The sequence below is a fragment of the Cetorhinus maximus genome, chromosome 2 (genome assembly GCF_964194155.1).
Source record: "Cetorhinus maximus chromosome 2, sCetMax3.hap1.1, whole genome shotgun sequence".
Taxonomy (NCBI): Eukaryota; Metazoa; Chordata; class Chondrichthyes; order Lamniformes; family Cetorhinidae; genus Cetorhinus; species Cetorhinus maximus.
In genome coordinates, this window is record NC_135880.1 from 222,401,464 (window position 1) to 222,420,523 (window position 19,060).

At 42.3% G+C, this 19,060-nt stretch overlaps 1 protein-coding gene across 3 annotated transcripts in view; it reads right to left on the reverse strand.

Annotated features, from left to right (window-relative positions):
- Positions 1-19,060, reverse strand: part of kmt2a (lysine (K)-specific methyltransferase 2A) — a 147,532-nt gene that overhangs the window by 70,503 nt on the left and 57,969 nt on the right. For all 3 annotated transcript variants that reach the window (XM_078533046.1, XM_078533047.1, XM_078533045.1), the window contains exons 4-8: positions 18,131-18,308; positions 5,310-5,535; positions 3,962-4,026; positions 2,344-2,712; positions 405-481 (exon numbers count right to left, since the gene is read on the reverse strand). In XM_078533046.1, coding sequence (XP_078389172.1) covers positions 405-481; positions 2,344-2,712; positions 3,962-4,026; positions 5,310-5,535; positions 18,131-18,308 — 915 coding nt within the window. The remainder of the gene's footprint in view (positions 1-404; positions 482-2,343; positions 2,713-3,961; positions 4,027-5,309; positions 5,536-18,130; positions 18,309-19,060) is intronic.

Sequence of the window (19,060 nt, forward strand, 5' to 3'; positions counted from 1 at the left end):
TTGTGAGGCCACAAATGCAGCACACTGACCTTCGCACACTAGGATACCCGACATACTTTCAGCACATGATTCTCTACACTGGAAACTCTAAACTGTAAAACCTAACCAGGGAAAGGTAGAACAGAAGAAACACTTTTTGGCCTTGACATGAAGGGAAAGCTCTAGGATACCTGTTGTGCAGTTCATCTGGCACAGAACAGCACGATAAAAAGAACACCTGATATCTGCAACCTAAAGAAGCATCTTGCGCAAATGCAATCAGAAAATTCAAAACAGTGGCATGATTTTTAATGTCACCAGAATGATAAAGTTTACCTAGGAGAACACACATACACCAAAATGTGCTGGAGTTGTCCTTTAAGTAAGTTAGGATTAAAAAGCTAGGATGAAAGTTTAAATCTCACCTTTTCTTTCGGCTTTTTAGTTTTTAACTGAATATTGAAACGAGCAGGGGCTTTCTTCTGCTTGTTCAGCTCTAGTGCTGGGGAAACAAAGATCTTTATTAAGCGACAAACCAAGATGAACCTTTCACTGACAACAGGTTCAAATTGCATGAGGTATTTTTTCCCCTAAATGCTTCAAACTCAGTAAACTCTGTTACCTAACAGAAGGTACAACAGCCCTTTTTTAGTCTGAGAATGGACAGGGGCTTTGTGGTACCTTTAACAAAAGACATCATGGAACAGCCTGATGTTCAGATAGTAAAAACAGTGCGTAATTGAGCCATATAGATCAGATGGTCACAGGTTCAACTCCCAGTCTGTGCTGATGTCAGCTAGTGTGGCATTCGGGGCTCTACAAATGCTCTCAGTACTGCAGGAAAGGGATGGAAATCATGCAGGGCTCCTGCTTCTGGTTGCTATCCAGTTACCATCTAGACACAAGTGATATCAGCTGTGGTCAGGGCTCAACTGTGATGCCCCCAAGAGGTGAATAGCCTGGCATCATTCACCATGATTATCAGATGTTGGAAAGCGCCATTTGGGCATGGTACCAAAGGAGTGCCTATAGAATTGCCCACAGCAGAGGAGGGGAGATGAAAGAAAACAGACATTATATGATACAGTTGATAGTGTACAAGCTCACTGTACCATTGATAGGTGGTAAGTGCATATGTACAGCTATTTCCTCAAGTCGTAGGTTCCAGATGTTGTCAGGAAGAAGTCCCATGCAAGGGTGGGGAAGTGGGGAGGGAGGTGGATATAAGCAGCTAAGAAATCCCACAACACCCTCAAGAGGGACATTAGTGTGAAGACTGGGAAAAGATTGCCTGCCTGCTCTCTTGGAAGGTGCTTAAGAACCCCCTAACAAGAGGGAAAGGAAATAAAACAAATAAATTGGAAGATGCATCATATATTTCAGGTGCTAGACACTAAACTGGCTGTAAAACAATGCAAACCCAATTCTAAGTTTTACCTTGAACTCATTAAAGAGGAGCACCACAGTTATTGCAACGCAAGACAACCTGGCCCTGGTTTGACGGAACAAAGTGCTGAAAGTCAGGAAGTTCTTATTAAAACAACCTCAGCCGTGTCCTAAAGACACTATGCACTAAGCAGTTCCTGCAATGGCATGCAAGCATTACTTAAAACCTAGTGAAAAAAAAACAGACAACCACAGGTTGGGCCACCTCATAATATTATTATTTAGCACTAATATATCTCCCCCACAGCAAATGCACCAAGTCAAGGCATGAGAAGACAGGAGGCACAAAAGACATGGAGAAGTGTCTTGCTGTCAGACAAATGATGTGGTGACATGGAGATGACAAGTCTTCAGAGGAAACAGCAGAGAAATGCAATTTAAACAAATCTTTAATCACAATGTAAAAACTTTACAGAATTTTCCAGCACTTTTACACTAGAATAGTGCTCTCCAATCCCCTCATGACAGGTCAGGTTTACCTTGTGGAGGGAAGATACAATCACTAATGTCAACCAGTTCCATGGTGAGATGGCTCACTGACAAATCTCAATGCAATCTGTAGGGGTGGTAGATCTGATTGTAATGCCACCTAGTCCGGACTCCTCCTCCATCCCCCAAAAATTCCTCAAGCCTACTGGGAACAAAATGTCTTTATCGCTATGATAGCGAACCAACTACAAGCTTACTATACTACTGAAAGGGGAATGAGTGTGGGGGAGGGAAGTGTCTTGTTGGGATGAAAACCTGTAACCTTGAAATAATGCCGTGCAGTATTAACAATTACGTTTATTTCAAATCAGTCCATGCCTTCTTAAAATGATGGATAGAGGAACTTCATACAAAAATGCTACTTCTACTGCAGAGTGTAAGCTTGCAGCAGCAATGTGTTTGATATAATGAATGCCAAGTTTAGATTACCTGAATCTGTTTGAAGTGGCTGCTTTTTCTTTGGATCGCTCAGCCCAGGCTTGACTGATTCTTTCTTCAGTTGCACATGTCCTGGCTGCTGAGGCTGGCTGGAGTCAGATGGTTGAGGAGGTTGTTTGCTAGGTTTCCGGACAGGTGAAACTATAGCTGCCTGTTGCCGGGCTTCAGAAGGCGGAGAGGAGCTGCCTTCCTCAAACTGCTGGTCATTGTGTTGATGAGGAACCTGGTTTATTTTCTGGGCGTGCTCTTGTCCTTGTGAACCAGCCTGGGGAGAGCTTTTATGGCTGAAGTCGGAATGTTGTTTTACTGCTGGCACTTCTTTCTTCTCTTGTATTTTTGTTTTCTTTTCCTTTTTCTTTACTAAGAACCAAAGTTAAAATGCATCAGTCAAAGAATAAATAGGACACAATCCTCATCAAGTTCAACCCAGTAACCTCCCTTTCTCCTGAAGGCAGTGACTCATGACACAGTATGGTTCTAAAGGCACTAAAACATGCCTTTGCCACCTCACTCAAACGGCCATTCTACAGGCTGGGTGCGCTATTATATTAGGGGGAACTTGAGCCCAATTATCTACTCTATCCTCTTAGGACTATCGTGAATATTTAATTTGCAGGTATGCTCTTTAGACTGTGATACGGAACATTTTTTTTTAACCCTGCCCAGTTCTGGGGAGCATAAGTTACTGACTCAACGCAGTTCAGGTCCATATGGCTCAGTACTACAGAGCTCATTCATGAGCCAACAGGGGAGCATCAACACAAAACATTTCTTGCTACATTAATATTTTGTGCAGGTGCATCTGAGATCAGACTGGTATCTTCCATTCAATCCACAAATATCGCAATATCTGCTTAATTTCATGTGCTTCCTGTTATAAAAAAATATCCACTGACTAAAGCCACTCCTCCTAAAGATACAATACCACAACTTAGGGATGTATAAAGCTGCACAAATTAAAATCCAATCGGCTATGTTTTTTTTTAAAAGGCCTATCAAGTTTTCAATAGGACTGACACGCAGAAAATGGGAAGAATTAACTTCACAGTGCCTACTTCAATAGTCTTCGCACAACCTCAAACACTAGGCAATTATTTATAAGGAATAAGTAATTTTACAGGTACTGGGGAAATCACTAGGCGAACATTAGCAGTACCATTTAGAAGGAGACTAGGAGGATAGTATCTATAATAAGGAGAAGAAAATTACAAAGGAAGGAGGGTTCAGAGGAAACAAAACTGATTTTTACCTGTTACACAAATATACTTTATCTCTCAGTAAATCTTCATTTTTATAAATCAGCAACAAATAAGATGGCTCCTATCCTATTAGCAAAAATTTCACAGGGCACATTAAACACATTTAAAAATTCTGTTTGGGAAAGTTTTTGTTAAAGGCTTGAATACCATAACACTGCTCTTCAAAGCGACTAAATGCAGTTAAAGCACTTTGGCAAGTTTCAGACAAGTGTCCTAAAATACTACATAAGTGCAAGTCTTGATCTTCTATCTAGGTAGCAAGTGCAACTTTGTAAAATTCACTGATTGTGAGGTGCAGAAGCAAATTAACAAGCGCACAGCAGAGTTAAAGGAATACTGACAGCACTCACCTTTAACTGGTTTCAGAGGAGGTGCTTTAGAAGGCATCCATTGGAGATTCTGACATTTCCGCATCCTTCACAAGAAGATAGCGAGTTGCACAGATACAGTAGAAAAGGGAAAATAGTTTAAAAAGGAATATAAATTATAGCATGCACATTACATTTTCAGGCACTACAACTTAAACAGTTTAATATTATAGCTCCAATGTGGTAACACTTAGCTCCTAATACAAAATATCTCAATGGGAAAGCCTTCAGAGAAGAACCAGTCAGAAAAAAATCAAGAGCACCGTAAGCCCGCATACACTGGCTTCCATGCCCAATTCTCACAATATCAGGGTTTGTACATAAAAATATACCAAGATTTGTGATGTAACATTTTCTAGGAGGGGCAAGAATTAGGATGAAAGTCTCTCGTCTCTATTAAATTGTTAAAGGTCTTATGTGAAGTGCACTTGGGAGCCTCTAATACTCAGAAGAGTTGGAGTTTGAATGCCAAGATCCTCTACTGTTGAGACTTCATTATCCATCTCAACAAATATAGAGGTTGGTATCTGTAGGATGTATCCTTCAGCAGAACACTGCACAATAATATCAATGGTATTTTTTATGCTAACTACCTTTCCTTAAGGCACTTGACTCTGGTTGGGATATTGAACCACGGGCACTAGCAGTCCTCCAGTAACTCATTCGAGTAGCCATTCTAGTGAGCCTGGACAAAAAGTGTTGGCGGGTGGTTTAACTTGAAGAGAAAATACCAATAAAATCTAATCTTGTGCTAAACAAATATCCGCATGCACTTTTTAATGAAGTTCATTAATTAGGGATCAAGAGCAGGAATCCCTGGCTGTTCTTACCCTAACCTAGCCAGTAGACCAGCTCAAAGTTTAGCACTCCATCTGTTTTCTTGAATGAGATTAGCTAATCTAACACAAACCAGGGATTAAACGTTGAGCCTGCCCAGTTTTGGGACTAGAGCACGAGGTGCATTTGCATCCTACATAAAAAACTAAATAATTCTCTGCCAACTACCATTGAATTCCCAATCCAATACCAGCCCTACACAAATCATGGATTAAACATTAAATATGCTTGTTAAGATGGGCATTAAAGGTTAAGATGGATATTAAAGATCCCAGGACACTCTTTAAAGAGTAAGGAACTCTTCTGGTGTTCTTGCCAATATTCATCCCACAATCAATACAAAACTGGCCATTCATCTCATTTGCATTTGTGAGCTGTACACAAAATGGCTACCACATTCACTTACATTAACAAATGTACACTTCAAAAGTTTTCTTTAACAAATTTCAATTCACACTTGTTCTAAAACAGCTGGTTACAAAGTCGCACTCACTTGCAGCATTGCTTTTTCACATTCCGACCACCAAATTTGGGTTTGTCCAAGCAGTTTGTACACTGGCCGCAGTCATCTGGTACCTGACAGCCTGGACACTGCCCACACCTACGTGACCTCCTCCCCTTCCGAACAATAGGCTCCTGTGGGACTTTGTGCTTAGCGATTGGTTTGATTATTGGTGCAGGTGGTTCAGCATCCTCTGACCCAGCTACAGATGATTTATCTGCAATGCATAGAGAAGCGGTTTCATAGCGACTGTTTTCTTAGGCAGGAGAGATTACATACTAATACAGTGACTTCTGGTGTGGCAAATCCCTCCACAAATATAGGCACATTCCCAGGGGCACTCCCAGGAAGCATGTATTTTATCTTCCAAAAGGGAACGTTAGCCACCTAAAGAGAAAGAGCCCTGCCACTTAATGAAACTTAATTAATTCAATATTTTCTGGCCTGTATACTTAATGTAGGACAAAGAATTCTTAATACATTATACTTATAGCCCAGTATATCCAAGCAGATGGGCAGAATATTGATACCATTGAGGTCCCCAAAAATGCCTTCGTGGTTTTGGATCTTTGAGCCTCAGTTTTAAAATTTTAATTAAGTCTATGTAGCTCTAACCCACAATTATACAAATGGAAAATCAAAAGCCAAATATGGAACTCCTGTAACTTTCTTGGGTCTAGTGTACTCCCAGCGGGAAAGCATACCAAAAAATTAATAGACAGAAAATTGTAGAGAGCTACTTTAAATTCTGATATGTTCTCCCATGGGTGAGGCTCCCCACCAGGCAAGTACTTACTGAAAACCAGCCACAGGAGCAACATTCTCCAGGGAGACACCTCTCTTGCTGGCCCCAAAACTTGAAAAATACCATACAGTAGTTTCTCTTAAAACACGCAGTCCCTATCTATCCATACGAATTAGCTAATATTCTCCACCTCCACCATTTCTCCAGGCAGATTATTGTATATTTCACTACCCACCATTTTTGCCTTCCTTCATTCTAGCTCAATTCTTGGTTCCATTGCAAAGTCTGAGATTGTGTCAAACACATCAACTATAACTATTTTCTTCATGCATTATCACATCATACTATCACAGTTTCTGACAAAATATCTTTAATTGATCAGTTTGTAAGGATGTCAGTTATCCTAAAATTTATCATTGGAAAATGCTAGAATCCATTATCAAAAATGTAGTAGCAGGGTATTTTGAAAATCTTAACACAATTGGGCACAGTCAACATGGTTTTGAGAAAGGGAAGTCACGTTTGACAAATTTATTAGAGTTCTTTGAGGATGTAAAAAGCAGGGTGGATAAAGGGGAACCAGTAGGTCTGGCGTATTTGGATTTCCAAAAGGCATTAGATACGTGCCACAAAAGGCTACTGCACCAGTAAGAGCTCATGGTGTTGGGTGCGATATATTAATGTGGATAGAGGATTGGTTAACTAACAGAAAAGAGAGAGTCAGGATACATGGGCCATTTTCAGCAAACTGTAACTAGTGGAATGCAACAGGGGTTCAGTGCATCAATTATTTACGTTCTATATTAATGACAAAGATGAAGGGGGTGACTGTGTTGTAACCAAATTTGCTGACGGTACAAAGGTAAGTAGGAAAGCAAGTTGTGAGGAAGATATAGATAAGTTGAGTGAGTGGGCAAAAATTTGACAGATGAAGTATAACATGGGAAAACATGAGGCTGTCCACTTTGGTGGGAAGGATAGAAAAGCCAAATGTTATTTAACTGGAGAGAGATTGCAGAATGCTGCAGTACAGAGGGACCAGGTTGTCCTTGTACACGAATCACAAAAAGTTAGTGTGCGGGTACAGCAAATAATTAGGAAGGCAAATGGAAAGTTGGCTTTTATTGCAAGGGGGGTGGAGTATAAAAGTAGGGAAGATATGAACATACGAATCAGGAGCTGGAGTAGAATATTCGGCCCTTCGAGCCTGCTCCGCCATTCAATAAGATCATGGCTGATCTGATTGTGGTCTCAACTCCATATTCCCACCTATCCCCAATATCCTTTGATACCCTTGTTAGGCAAGAATCTATCTACCTCTGCCTTGAATGTATTCAGTGATCCTGCCTCCACTGCTCTCTGGGGAAGAGAATGCCAAAGACAGCCCTCAGAGAAAAAAATATTCTCATCTCAGTCTTAAATGGGAGACCCCTTATTTTGAAGCTGTACCCTCAGGATCTTATGTGTTTCAATAACATCATCTCTCATTATTCTAAATTTCAATGGATACAGGCCTCGCCTCATATGATAACACCCCCCATCACCCCCATCCTAGATATCAGTCAAGTGATGCTTCTCTGATCTGCTACTAATGCATTTATATCCTTTCTTAAATAAGGAAACCAAAATTATTCAGCCATACAGAGCACTGGTGAGACCGCATCTGGAGTACTGTGCACAGTTTTAGTCTCCTTAAGAAGGGATATACTTGCATTGGAAGCAATTCAGAGGAGGTTCACTTGGCTGATTCCTGCGATGAAAGGGTGGTCTTATGAGGAAAAATAGAGGATACTCGCTGGATTTTAGAAATGTGAGAAGTGATTTTATTTTTCTTCAATATTCTTTTGTGGGATGTCGGCATTATTGTTGCCCATCCCCAATTGCCCTCAAACTGAATGGCTTTGTCAGGCCATTTCAGAGGGCAATTATGAGTCAACCACATTGCCGTGGGTCTGGAGTCACATGTAGACCAGACCAGTTAAGGATTGCAGATTTCCTTCCCTAAAGGACAGTCGTCAACCAAATAGGTTTTTGCAACGCTCGATGATAGCTGTCATGATCACCATTAATGACTAGCTTTATATTCCAGATTTATTATTTGAATTTAGGTTTCACCAGCTGCCGTGTGGGATTTTGAACTTATGCCCCCACAGCATTAGCTTGGACCTCTGGATTACTAGCCCGTGACAATACCACTACACCAACATCTCCCTTATTGAAACATAAAATTCTGGGGGGTCTTAACAGGGTAGATGCTGAGAGGATGTTTACCCTTCTGGGGAATCCAGAACTAGGGGGCACAGTTTAAAATAAGGGGGCTCCTATTTAAGATGGAGCTGAGGAGGAATTTCCTCTCTTTAGAATTCTCTTCCCGAGAGCAGTGGTGGCTGGGTCACTGAATATGTTCAAGGGTGAGTTAGACAGATAGACGACAGCCTCTACGTGAAATTTTAAGTATGGGTTTGGAAACCTAATTGGAAATTCCCATCTTCATTATTAGTCAACTGACAAAATACAAGCGTACAAAACATCGCTGCAGATTACAGTGCATCATAAGGCACTGAGACTAGATGTGTAACTTGCGTGGTCAGAACTAAACTGAGGCTGGGTTCCAACAATCTATCATCTTTACTACCAGAAAGATTATATCAATTACTGAAATGACCCAGAATTTCTATACATTTTTACTCATTATAAAGTTGAATATGCTTTCTGGGTAATGGCATTTCAGCCTCTTTCATACTAACATGCAGGTCTAGGCTTGCATGCATTACACTTTTTAGTCACAAGAAATTAAAGCTGCCTTTAGAAAGCAAAGGTTATACATGCAGAAATTACTCCACAGGCACATACGAATAAAACTCTGTAAATGCCCATTAAGATGTGTGAAAATCATTCACCCTGCAATTTCCTCTTTCCATTTGGCAAAGCAACTGAACTGAACTTGATCTCTCTTATATCCTATGCCTAGTCTATCCAGTCGCTCTCCATAGCTGAAACACTCCCCCAGTTGGTGTCAAAAGATACTATCTCAACTTTAAAGCATATACCAAATCTTTGATGTCAAATGATTACTACGTTTTCTTTCAAATTCATCTTCAATGTATTTTGGCCTATTTTAATCAAGCAACTTTAAATGTTGATGTTGTGTCAACAAACTCATTTGGAAAAGAATTGGATAAATATCTGGTAAGGAATAGGTTAGGTGGTTGAAGGGGTGAAATTAGGTATAATCATTAAACATGGGACTGAATAATATGGTAGTGGCCAAGGGCGGGCTGCACACCCGGACATCTGCAGTGTTCCGGCTTCTGGGTCCACCATCGGAGTGCACCCAATAATAGTGTCAAATGGAATTTAATCCTGAGAAGTATGAGGTGATGCATTTTGGGAGGGCCAACACAGCAAGGGAATACACAATGAATGGCAGGACTCTAGGAAGTACAGAGGATCAGAGGGACCTTGCTGTACATGTCCATAGACACCTGAAGGCAGCAGCACAGGCAGGTGAGGTGGTTAAGAAGGCATATGGGATACTTGCCTTTGCTAGGCGAGGCATAGAATATAAGAGCAGGGAGGTTAGGTTGCAGCTATATAAAACGCTAGTTAGACCACAGCTGGAATACTGTGTGCAGCTCTGGTCGCCACACTATAGGAAGGGTGTGATTGCACTGGAGAGGGTGCAGAGGAGATTCAACAGGATGTTGCTTAGGCTGGAGCTTTTCAGCTATGAAGAGAGACTGGATAGGCTAGGGTTGCTTTCCTTAGAGCAGAGAAGGCTGAGGGGGGACCAGATAAAGGTATACAAAATTATGAGGGGCAGAGGTAGGGTAGATAGGAAGAAAATTTTCCCCTTAGTGGAGGTGTCAATAACCAGGGGGCATAGATTTAAGTTAAGGGGCAAGAGGTTTAGAGGGGGTTTGAGGAAAGATTATTTCTTTCCAGAGGGTGGTTGGAATCTGAAACACACTGCCTGAAGGGGTGGTGGAGGCAGAAACCCTCAACATTTAAGAAGTATTTAGATGAGCACTTGAAACGCCATAGCATACTGGGACATGGGCCAAGTGCTGGAAAATGGGATTAGAATAGATGGGTGCTTGATGGCAGGCACGGACATAATGGGCCGAAGGGCCCATTTCTGTGCTGTCCAACTCTAATTCGCAAATTGACACCAATTATTGGCAAGGGGGGGTTTAGAGGCCTTCATCCCACCCAGTGGCTGCTGGAGGGAGGAATGTGCGATCTTGGGAGATCATAGGCCATGACCAAGGACGAGATCACAGCCAGCACTTTAATGAGCCCCCGGCACAGGAGAGTGTAAGGAGACCCAGCAGACGATTAATCTTGTTGAATCATTGTGAAAATAGAAGACTTGTGCAGTTTCTAGTCTTGCAAGGTAAGAGCATTTAATTTTTTGTTATTCTCTGCAAACCTTGTCACTCTTCATAGGTGGCAATCTTTTTTAAACATCAACAAATCTCCCACTACTTGGCATGGAGGAACTGTACATTTGTTACATGTTTCCATACACAGACATCTGCGTCATCAGAGCAAGGGAGAGGCAGAATAGAAGGGCCAAACATGCCCCTAGATTCAATGAGGACTCACTCAGAGCCCTCCTGACTGTAGTATCAGAGCAACGTGAGCAGCTTATGCCAACACCTGACAAGAGGAGGGAGCCCAGCCAGACATGAACTCATGGGAAGTGGAGGTCGAAGTGGTCAACAGTGAGGTTGTGGTGAGAAGGCCTTGGTCTCAGTACCAGAAAAGGCTCAATAACCTGATGAGGTCGGCTAGGGTGAGTATGAGCTATCTGGGTCCAGTGTGCTGCAGTCTCGATCACGAATGCAGGAGGTAATTGAATGTTGCTGCTTCTCAAAGGCAGTATAATTCCACAAGGACACAGGTGTCCTAGATCATGCCATTGTGCATTTGAGGCAATGGTCTTGTTTTAGGGCGGGTGGTTTCCAGGACGAGCATATGACACATATGCATAGCCTCCAGGCTGGCACACGCAAAGCTTGTAATGGATTAAACATAGAAACTAGGAGCAGGAGTAGGCCATTTTGCCCTTCGAGCCTGCTCCGCCATTCATTATGATCATGGCTGATCATCCAACTCAATAGCCTGCCCCGCTTTCTCCCCATATCCTTTGATCACTTTCGCCCCAAGGGCTATATCTAACTCCTTCCTGAGAACATACAAAGTTTTGGCCTCAACTACTTTCTGTGGTAGCGAATTCCACAGGCTCACCACTCTCTGGGTGAAGAAATTTCCCCTCATCTCAATCTTAAATGGTCTACCCCGTATCCTCAGGCTGTGACTCCTGGTTCTGGACTCCTCCACCATCGGGAACATCCTTCCTGCATCTACCCTGTCTAGTCTTGTTAGAATTTTATAGGTTTCTATGAGATCACCCCTCATTCTTCTGAACTCAAGCGAATATAATCCTAATCGACTCAATCTCTCCTCATAGGTCAGTCCCACCATCCTACGAAGCACACCATGAGATTGTCTGGAATTGTTGATGACTGCTCCCTGACAAATCTTTTCAGAAGCGAGCCCACAACGCCCGCGAGAGAGCCAGTAGTGACGAGAATTCTGAACCTAAAAGTCCTAATTTCTTTTGAAGAGGACATGCTGGTGTTAATGGACTCCAAATCCTCCAGGAGTACAGACAGAGGCGAGATTGGAGGATGGCCCAGATCTGCTGAGATGGCAAAAGGCTCAGGCTGGTAGGAAAGGGGAGAGGACAACTGGAGGCTCAAAAGAGGGTAAGCATTATCCAATGTGGCTGGTGAATATAGTTCACACAGTGGAACCCTGACAAGCTTCAGCATCTGAAACTTGACTAGATCATTCAAGGGTACTTTGCATCTGTAGAGTCTTATCACTCATGCTGGACAATGAAACAGTTGATAAGCGTCGTGTGATAGGGCTGATGTGACAAGGTCTGATGTATTTCTGTTACAGGAGAAGCCTCTTCCACTGAACCTCTGCCAGAAGCTGTGCCGCCAGCTCCCTTCAAGGAGGAGGAAGAACCCTCAGAGAACGCAGTTTCACACCCTCTCTCAGCACCCAGTGCCATTGCAGATACTGGAACGTCAGCAGGGAATATTGCGTCCGACGAGGGCACGGGCTGTTATTGGAGAGTATGGTGGAGCAACCTTGGGCTGTCAGAAGAGTGCCTGGGGTAATTCGGAGACTAATTCCAAGTCGGATGATGTGCCTCTGGAGTCATCCATGTGGCAGCAGATGCTGGATGTCCAGCACAAGGTCCGTGAAGATTTGGCAGGTATGCCAGAGGAGTTGCATGCTCTGGCCCGGACTATGGAGGTTTCCATCCGAGCCATGTGCACTGCAGTCACCCGCTCTTCGGAGTGCAAGCTTCCTGTATGTACAGGCCTGATGGGGCAAACCAAGCGCATTGCAGATGCAATCGTAGGGATGCACTCCGACCTGTACACCATTGCCCTGGCTCTGAGCTCAGGGGAACTGGGAGCTCGGTTGGACACCTCGCTGCTGGGTCTCACCGGGTGGCAGGGAGGACCAGCCAGTCCTTGTGACAGAGGATGAGCAGCAGCTGCCTCCACCTGGAAGTTCCTCTTACGGCACTTTTGATGTTTTGGGGGGGGGGGGGTGTGGAGAAAAGAGAGAGAGAGAGAGAGAACCTCTTCCATCCATCAGCCATTGAAACAGTCCTCGAGTATTACCGCGGCGACTGAAGACTTGCATGCATTCACGCAAGAGTCTCCTGGAGTGGCATGCCCATCACGGTCATCCAGGGAAAGGGAGGTGGCAGGTAAGTCCCCTTTCCCTGTTGCAACTGCAAGCGAGGGGGCAGCACTGCACCAAATCACCTGTAAACATGTAACTAAATATCCACATTAGGCACAAAGAGGGGCACTCTGCTGGCCGTGATCACATGCATGGTCATGACACCAGGGATGTCTTAATATGCCAGAGGTTTCAATAGTCTGTGCTGTTTAATAGGTGGATATCCATTTACCGAATCAAGCAGCAGAAGGTATTCTGTGAATCACAACTGTTTTATTGTTAAACTATAGTTCAGTACAAATACAAGTTTCCACACTTTCCTTCTAGATCCTGTCTCTGTCCAGAAGAAAAACCCACTTAATAGGGAAAAACCCAGCTCTTAAGTAGAGGCTTCAATGGGCATCACCTGCTCTCAATTCACTCTGAAGCTGGACCTGGTTTACTCTTAAAAGAACCTGCATTTCTAACATTGTCATGTGTATCCATTGCAACACCTTCACAGGTGTCATTAGCCATCTTTTCAGTGGATAACCCTGGTCACCTATGAGCCACCCCTCCAAGCAATCAAGGCTGGTTAAAAGGTCTGGAAGTCGCTTTGATAAAGTCCCACATAAGAGGTAAGTGTGTAAAATTAAAGCACATGCGATTGGAGGTAATATATTGGCATGGATTGAGAATTGGTTAGCAGACAGGAAACATAGAGTAGGAATAAATGGGTCTTTTTTGGAGTGGCAGGCGGTGACGAGTGGGGTACTGCAGGGGCCAGTGCTTGGGTTCCAGCTATTCGCAATATATATCAATGATTTGGATGAGGGAACCAAATATGACTGGTAAGGAGGGTGTTAAAGGTCTTCAAGGTGATTTAGACAAGTTGAGTGAGTGGGCAAATAGAAGTGTAAAGTTATCTACTTTGGTTGGAAAAAGAGAATGGCAGAGTATTATTAAATTGCTGATTGATTGGGAAATGTTGATGTATAAAGGGACCTGGGTGTCCTTGTTCACCAATCACCGAAAGCAAGCATGTAGGCGCAACAAGCAGTTAAGGTGGTAAACAGAATGTTGGCCTTCATTGCGAGAGGATTTGAATACAGGAGCAAGGATGTCTTACTACAGCTGTACAGGGCCCTGGTGAGACCGCTCCTGGAGTATTGTGTGCAGTTTTGGTCTCTTACCTAAGAAAGGATATACTTGCCATAGAGGGAGTGTAGCGAAGGTTCACCAGACTGGTTTCTGGGATGGCAGGGTTGTTGTATGAGGAGAGATTGGGCCTACTAAGCCTGTATTCACTGGAGTTTTGAAGAATGAGAGGGGATCTCACTGAAATGTACTAAATTCTGACAGGGCTGGGGAGGGGGGATCTAGAACAAGGGGTCACAGTCTCAGGATACAGGGTAGGCCATTTAGGACTGAGATCAGGAGAAACTTCTTCACTCAGAAGATGGTGAACCTATGGAATTCTCTACCACAGTCACTGAATACATTTAAGAAGGAAATAGATAGATTTCTGGACTCTAAAGGCATCAAGGGGTATGGGGAGAGAGCGGGAGTAAGGCATTGAGATAGAGGATCAGCCATGATTGTACTGAATGGTGAAGCAGCTCAAAAGGGCCGAATGATCTACTCCTTCCCCATATTTTCTATGTTCCTTTGCATAAGATCATCAGTGCCTCTCTGAGTTCCTCATGACTCTTGGGGATTGGTGCTGCTCTGTTCCCTTCATGCAACACCACTGCATCCTGAGCCTCCCCCGTGCCCTTCTTCCTCCCACTCCCCTCCTCCTCCTCACTGGAAGTTGTGTCTCCAACAGAGGCCACAATGACCATTTGTCTCAGAGGCTCGACAGCCCTGGGAGATGGCCGGGAAAAAAATAAAATCAAGAACTCAGAACTCCATGTCACAGGAAAGGCCTCCAACTCAAATAATCTGAAAATGGATAGTCTGCTTATTCGAATGAGCACTCCCTGCAGTCACTAATGTGCTAACTGCAAAGTTGAGATTCTGGTCTCAGCTGAAGCTTTCAAAACCACCCAAACAAGTTTGGGCATTAAAAAGCGGATGGCATGATTCTAGCCCTAAAGGCCTGTTATTGCCTTCAGGGCGTATTATTGCTCTCAATTGGGTCATTAATGATGTTAATAACATTTTAAATTGACATTTAAATAACATGGGCAGGTTTATGACTTATAGCCCTGCCCGCATAGCATATTATTGCAAACCAGCATGGTGACGTCAGAAATGCTGCCCAACGCCATCACGCCGGATATTACACTTGGTGCCACGGGGAACACCCCCGATCTGGGGGCATATTATTCAGGACATGGTAGTTGCTGTGCTATTGCAATCAGGAAATGCGATCAAAAAGGCTATTGGAAAATTGGCCTTTATCTCAAGTGATGCTTCAGTGATGCAGAGCCTTGACCAGAACCCATCCAGGAAGCTTTGTTCAACTTTGAGCACCAAACTTTAGTAAAGATATAAAATACTGGAAATACTCAGCTGGTATGGCAGCATCCGTGGAGAGAGAAGCAGAGTTAACATTTCAAGTCAATGAGCTTTTATCAGAACGGCCAATGACCTGATTTTCACTCCACAGATATGTCTGAGTTTTCAGCATTTCTTGTTTCTATTTCAGGTTTTTAGCATCTGCAATATTTTACTTTCCTTTTAGTAAAAATATTTAGGCTTTGGAGGGGTACAGGGCAGATCCACCAGAATGACATCAGGACTGAAAGGGATAAAAATATGAGAATAGGATGCATAAAGTTGGCTTGTAGTTTTGGGATGATCTAGTTGAGATGATTAAAATGATAAAGAAATTCAATAGTATAGTGAGAGAAAGCAGTTCCTCTGGCGAGGAGAGCCCAGAAAAGGGGACATAAAAAAATTAAGAGTCAGGCTTTTTAATGAGTGAAATTAGGAAACGCGGTGGAAATGTGGAACTCTCCCCTAAGAAGTTGTGGATTGGGGGTCAACTGAAATTTCAAAGACTGAGATTGATGGATTTTGATAGTTAAGGTTATCAAGGGACTTGGAGCCTAAACAGATGAATGGGAGTTGTGATATAGGTTAAAGAGCCACAAACATTAAAATCGAACATGCTAGAACTGTGCAGCTCTTGGAGCGAATTGAACATTTAGTCCTGCTTTCACCGTGAAATAATTTAAGGAATAGTTGGGCACTGTGATGGGGAACAGCAGGTTCTGGCTAGATGGATGCGCTAGCAGGAGTGAAAATGTCCTGCTCGTCCCTATTTGCTATGTGAGTTTGTGAATATCTATATACAGGGTGCTAGATCTGAAAGAAAGAGCAATGAGTAAATTAGAATCAAGCTGTTGAGAGCAAAGAACTGTGCTGCGTTGAAGAGCTGTCATCAAGCCCACATTTAAACAATAAACCATCACAAAAAAGTGCATCCTTTTGTTTGCTTTGTAAACATTCCTACCAGTGTTTTCAATTTTAATGTTCTTTAAAAATATTGTTGAGTTGCCAAACCAAGCACTATGAAGAAACAGAGACATAACTAGTAGAAAAGTAATCAACCACCCAGAAGTGCTTGAATTTCAGCTGTTCAGTAATGCAGATCATTTACACTTGCTCGCTTAGGAATTCAACCCAAACAATTTCCTGGTTACATACAGAATTATTTGTTTTATGGATTTTGAGCTCAATATGAAGGATAATCACTGGATTGGAACATTGTCCATTTTAGGCAGTCAACATCAAGCACTCCTAGATCAGGTACTGAACAGTTAGATGCAAGGTAAAGTTTCCTCTACTTCTTCCAACCAACATGCTTAGTCCCAACCTCTGAAGAGCCATATTATACAATGAGACAGTAGTAGACTCACCCAACAATCCCATGACTTGATCAAATTTTACTGACATAAAAGAGAAAATCAACAAGCATGTTATCAAGGTTTTATTTTTAACCAAGACATTCAGTTAGGGCATGTGTCATATCAATCATTGGCATGGTACGTTAGGGTGCTTTCTTACTCCCAGTTTCGTATTGTTGAGAAGTGACCTGAGCTTCAGAACAACACCAGGTTAGGAATGTAAATTAGGATTCAGGGTCTGACCTGATTCCTGAGTGAAGCACGAGATTCCTTGGAGGTTGCAGAGTTACAGCACTTCCCAATCACGGATTGAAACTGGCTTACAAAATGTTCTGGGCACTCTGTAAACCCATCAAACCTCATTTTAAATATTTAGAAAGAGCAGAAGTTCTCTCTTTTCCACATTTTAAATATTTAATTTTTTTAAACTATTGCAAACAGCTCTGACATCTGCCTAACTCTCCCAGGCAAGGCTGTTACAGTTCCAATCATTTCTTTCTGGCTGAAACTGTAACAGCAAACAACAGTTCTACTTTGCATATATGCGAGAGTTGTAAACCAAACTGTTGATACTAGTGTGAGTGCACATTCTGATTCACTATTGTCTGGTTAAGTATTGAGCACTCCATACTCTCCACTCTGTACTTGGGCAGTTATTAAGACAAAAGATAATTAAATTCAATTATAGCAATCAATCAGCAAATTAAGCATTGGCTGCCATCATCACAAACTCTCACTGCTGATCAAGCAAAGACTTTCCCACAAGGTTATGCAACATCTTCCCAAGAGGGAATAACCAGGGCTTTTTTTTATGTAAAAGTAAAACAATTATTGAGGCTTTCTGAAAACGATTATAGTAGGTGTTTTCTGTACAATCAGTATGAGCAATACTTGAACATATGGATGTTTTCTAGATGAATATCTTCACTGGTTCCATCTAAAATCTTGCCCTGGAGATGGTGTTGTGGTTAGAGGTCAGTTGGACCACATTTTAGTCACCAAATTTATACCTAATCTTCAGTTACCTTTTCACAAGACAAATACACGCAAACAACACAGGCAAGACAATGTTTCACTCATTGAGGTGACCTGGATATTTACATCGTTAGCTTTATTTTTACATCTGGTCAGCCAGGTATAATTTAGAGAGAATACTATCACAGCATGTTGTATAAGCTACAAAATCAATAGTTCATAATTTAAACTGTGTGTTTCTTGGACTGATGTTCCAAGTTAAAAAAACTCAATGAATTTTCAGATTTGTCCTATTTTTGGAATTCCACACAGGCTTCTAGGTTTTAGAATTTTTAAGCCAGGGGCTGGTCAAAATTTTTTAAAGTGGACCTTTATTCTCCTGAAAAACTGACATAACAATTTCACAGGCAAATTACCAGCAGGTAAAATCCCACTTCACCATTTTAACAAACAAGAGCATTTAGGATTGCTTTGCCTACCGTCATTTCCCATTGAAGACAGTATCTTCTCACGCTCCTCCCATGGCAAGGCACTCAGGGTGGGCATGTCGTCAGGGAACACAGCCCTTTTCCGACCTAGCGCAACAGCAGCCCGTCTGCAAACGTGCTTTATACGAGGGCCTCGTATTGACGCTTCTGAAGAATCACTTTCTTGACCCTGAGGACACATTAATTTTCAGATATAGAAGTAAAAGAAGGACTGAGGTTTCTATTCATTGCATTTGCAAGCCTTAGTGATATTAATTACCTACAATAAATATATGTAGCAGTTACCTTATTCTTGAGAGTCAAGTATTGTTCATATAATGTTCCTTGAACAGTATTTAATCAGGCAACAATGATATATTAGAATGGCAGCAGAGTAATCATCTACTCTCAAGCTCTAGAGCAATAATGGACAGACAATTTCACAACAGCTAGGTTCATATGCTCATTAACACATTTATTAAAACACAACTACAGGCTTTACACAATTGACACTTAGAACTGGCCAAATAGCATATTCTAATTGAATTTGCTGAATTAATTAACACGTTTCCCATAAAATATCATTAATACTTCAGAATCATATTAAAATTATTTTCATATAAATGAATGAGGATCTGCAGTGTATGGTGTCTGAGTGGAGGGGCACAGGTTCAATTCCTCATCAGGAAAGTCCCGTGGGTTGAACTGGGGGTAGTTTTTTTAACTGAGCTAATGCTGATCACAACCTAGAAGCTGACTCAGGAGTGATAGCGGCAGCAGGCTGAGAGGAGATAATTCGCCTTCCTCACTGACAGGCAGTAACTTGTATAAAATAGGAGGAGAGAGAAAGGAGGATTCCACGCGCTCAAAATAAAGTTAAATTTGAAATCTGCTGGCATTTTAAGAAACAGTTCACTCAAAGGACATGTTGATTAAGTCTTG